This window comes from Pteropus vampyrus, unplaced genomic scaffold (assembly GCF_000151845.1).
Source record: "Pteropus vampyrus isolate Shadow unplaced genomic scaffold, Pvam_2.0 Scaffold277, whole genome shotgun sequence".
Lineage (NCBI taxonomy): Eukaryota > Metazoa > Chordata > Mammalia > Chiroptera > Pteropodidae > Pteropus > Pteropus vampyrus.
Genome location: NW_011889058.1, coordinates 420323 through 422830, shown reverse-complemented (window position 1 = coordinate 422830; position 2508 = coordinate 420323). Strand labels below are relative to the sequence as shown.

The window sequence follows — 2508 nt, the reverse complement described above, 5'->3', positions numbered from 1 at the left end:
TTAGCCGCTGTCCGTTCCGCTGTTTAGTGTTTCGCTTTAGCCATCTGTGCCGTGATGGCCGCTCCGTCCAGCCACGCTTACTTTCCGCTACGTTTCATAGCAACGCTCTCTTGTTTTCGGTCAATGTAAACACATCCGTGCACTTTACCGACCGAACACGTAAACACAGACGTGTAAAAAATGTTTTTCCTTTACATCTTTTTAGCTGGGGGCTGTTTGCTAATGTATTGACTTCGTCCGTTCTTCTGGGCCGCCGACGTTCTTGTTCGGTAATTCAGTTCTTGCCCATGTCCGTAAACAGAGGCCTGTGTTTCTGAACACTGGTGGCCGGTGTGGACACTGACACCTCAGACCTCACTGCTGGCTGAGAGCCGTGCGTAGCGGTCCCAGCGTCCGCCGTCGGTGACCACTCCGAGGCTCACCAGCTTTCCCTGGGCTGTGTCCCTGCCGGGGGCTGCCCAGCGTCTCGTAGAAAGAGCAGCGGCAGGAAAAGGCCCTGACCGTCTCAGACACAGCTCCGCGAGCTCGTCTTTACCTCGCAGACCTGTCTGTTTTAACTTCCCTGTTTTGTTGAACCTGGTTTTTTATTAGGATCCGACCCCCTGCCCACATTTCCCTTAGACGTGTGTCTGGAGGGGGAGGAGGAGAACCCCGAGCGAGACGCCTCTCGACGGGCCCGCACCGAGGTCATCACGTTTAGCGAGGAGGAGACGGCGCGGCTGGCGCGGACGCAGCCGCGGGACAGCGCCACCGTGTCCGAGCAGGTGCTGGTGCAGTCGGCCGCGGAGAAGGACCGCGTCAGCGAGCTGAAGGACCGGCAGGCGGAGCTGGAGGCCGAGCCCAAGTATGCCAACTGCTGCTCCTACTGCCCCAAGAGCTTCAAGAAGCCCAGCGACCTGGTCAGGTAGGCTGGCCGCCGGCCCCCCTGCTGGTGGCGTGCCATCGGGGAGGCCGGGCCAGGTGGCGGCGGTGTCCTGGAGTTGCAGCTTCAAGCTGGTGCCAGTTTCGAGGCTTCCTTTCCGCCCATTCGGATAGCCGATCGGGCTGCATCCGGTCTGGGGGCTGCGTCCGGTCTGCAGGCTGCGTGCGCTTGCTTCTGTGCCCACCAGCTGAGCGTGCTTGGTCACTAGGCTGTGGCCAGCTCTCCCGTCCTCACCTGCGTGGTGTTAGTAAAGCACCTGGGCGGGGTGACTCGTTGAGGAAGACAGGCGCCAGGCTTCGCAAGCCGCAGAGCGGCAGTGGGTCCCTTCCTGCCCCACCGGGCTGCGAGTCTGTGCGGGAGGCAAGGGCACACGCATGGGACCAGTCGAGTGACAGCAGGTGGTACGAGGCAGACCGGCCAAACGTCAGTGATTGACGTGAGGTGGAGTCTTGCAGAAGGTGACAAAGTAGAAACCAGGACATGTGGCGGGGGAGGAAGGGCCCGGACCACGCTGACCGGAAGAGCCAAAGCGCCGCCTTGTCTCAGAGCGTCCAAGGGCGCTGCCCATAGTAGGGGACACGCGAGCTTTGCTTTTTGGGGGTAGAACTAATGGTGACAGTTGCGGGGCGACTTCCTACAAGGGGGAGGTCAGGCTTTTACGGTGGCCCTGGCGGAGCAGCTGTCCCTGTTCCTCTCGGTCTATGGTGCTCCACGGGAGGTGGGCGCGGTGCAGGTGAGCACGGGCGGGCTGGCGGCTCGCTGCTGGGTTGGACGTGCCTGTCTGGTGAGTGCAGGAGGTGACTGCGGGCTGCACACTTCTCCCCAGGGGGATGAGTAGTCGGGGGGGGACCGTGACAGTGAGGCGGGAGCGGGGATCAGAGCCCAGAGAGCTGGGCCAGGCAGCATCCCTCGGCCAGTCAGGAGGAGGAGACTTAAGAGGTCGCAGAGCGACCCCAGGTCCGAGGACTGCAGCAATGGAGTGTGGGATGCGGGTGGTGGGTGAGCCATGAGGCGGGAGCGGCTGCCCTGGACGCAGGAGTCCAGCCCGGCCAGCAGGCGGTGTGGCCACGGGGAATGCGTGACAGCTGGCAGGCAGGGTCAGGTCAGCGGCGGGAGGCGAGGTGGGATCCTGGACGAGAGGCACGCCGGGCCAGGGTGCGTGTGGAGGTGAGGTGCCGGGGACAGCCTGGGAGGCTGTGGGCCTGTGGGGGCGGGAGGGTAGCCAGAGTGACGCGATGGAGGCGTCAAGTCTCTGCAAGGTCCTCGGTCTGTGCGATGTTGTCGGTGTCACGGGGGACGAGGACAGGGAGCGGGGCAGCCTCGCGGTGACTCGTCTCGTTCTGTCTTGCGTCTGATAACCCTCAGAGGCCCAGCCTCCTCGTCGTGCCTCGGGCCACCATCGTGGTGCAGGGAAACAGAGCAAAGCTCCGGCCGCAGGCTGCAGGGGGGTCCACTGCTCCCCAGAGAGAGCCACGGCCAGCGCCCTTCAGAAGCGTCCACATGTCACACTCAGCTCTGACGTTTGTCTCTGAGTCGTGCGTGTCACTGAGCCCGAGGCGTCTGTCTTCAGCAGTGCCTCCCCCCTC

General features: G+C 63.4%; 1 protein-coding gene across 1 annotated transcript in view; it reads left to right on the top strand.

Annotated features, from left to right (window-relative positions):
- Positions 1-2508, top strand: part of ZNF236 (zinc finger protein 236) — an 89152-nt gene that overhangs the window by 70511 nt on the left and 16133 nt on the right. The window contains exon 19 of the mRNA XM_023520814.1: positions 622-904. Coding sequence (XP_023376582.1) covers positions 622-904 — 283 coding nt within the window. The remainder of the gene's footprint in view (positions 1-621; positions 905-2508) is intronic.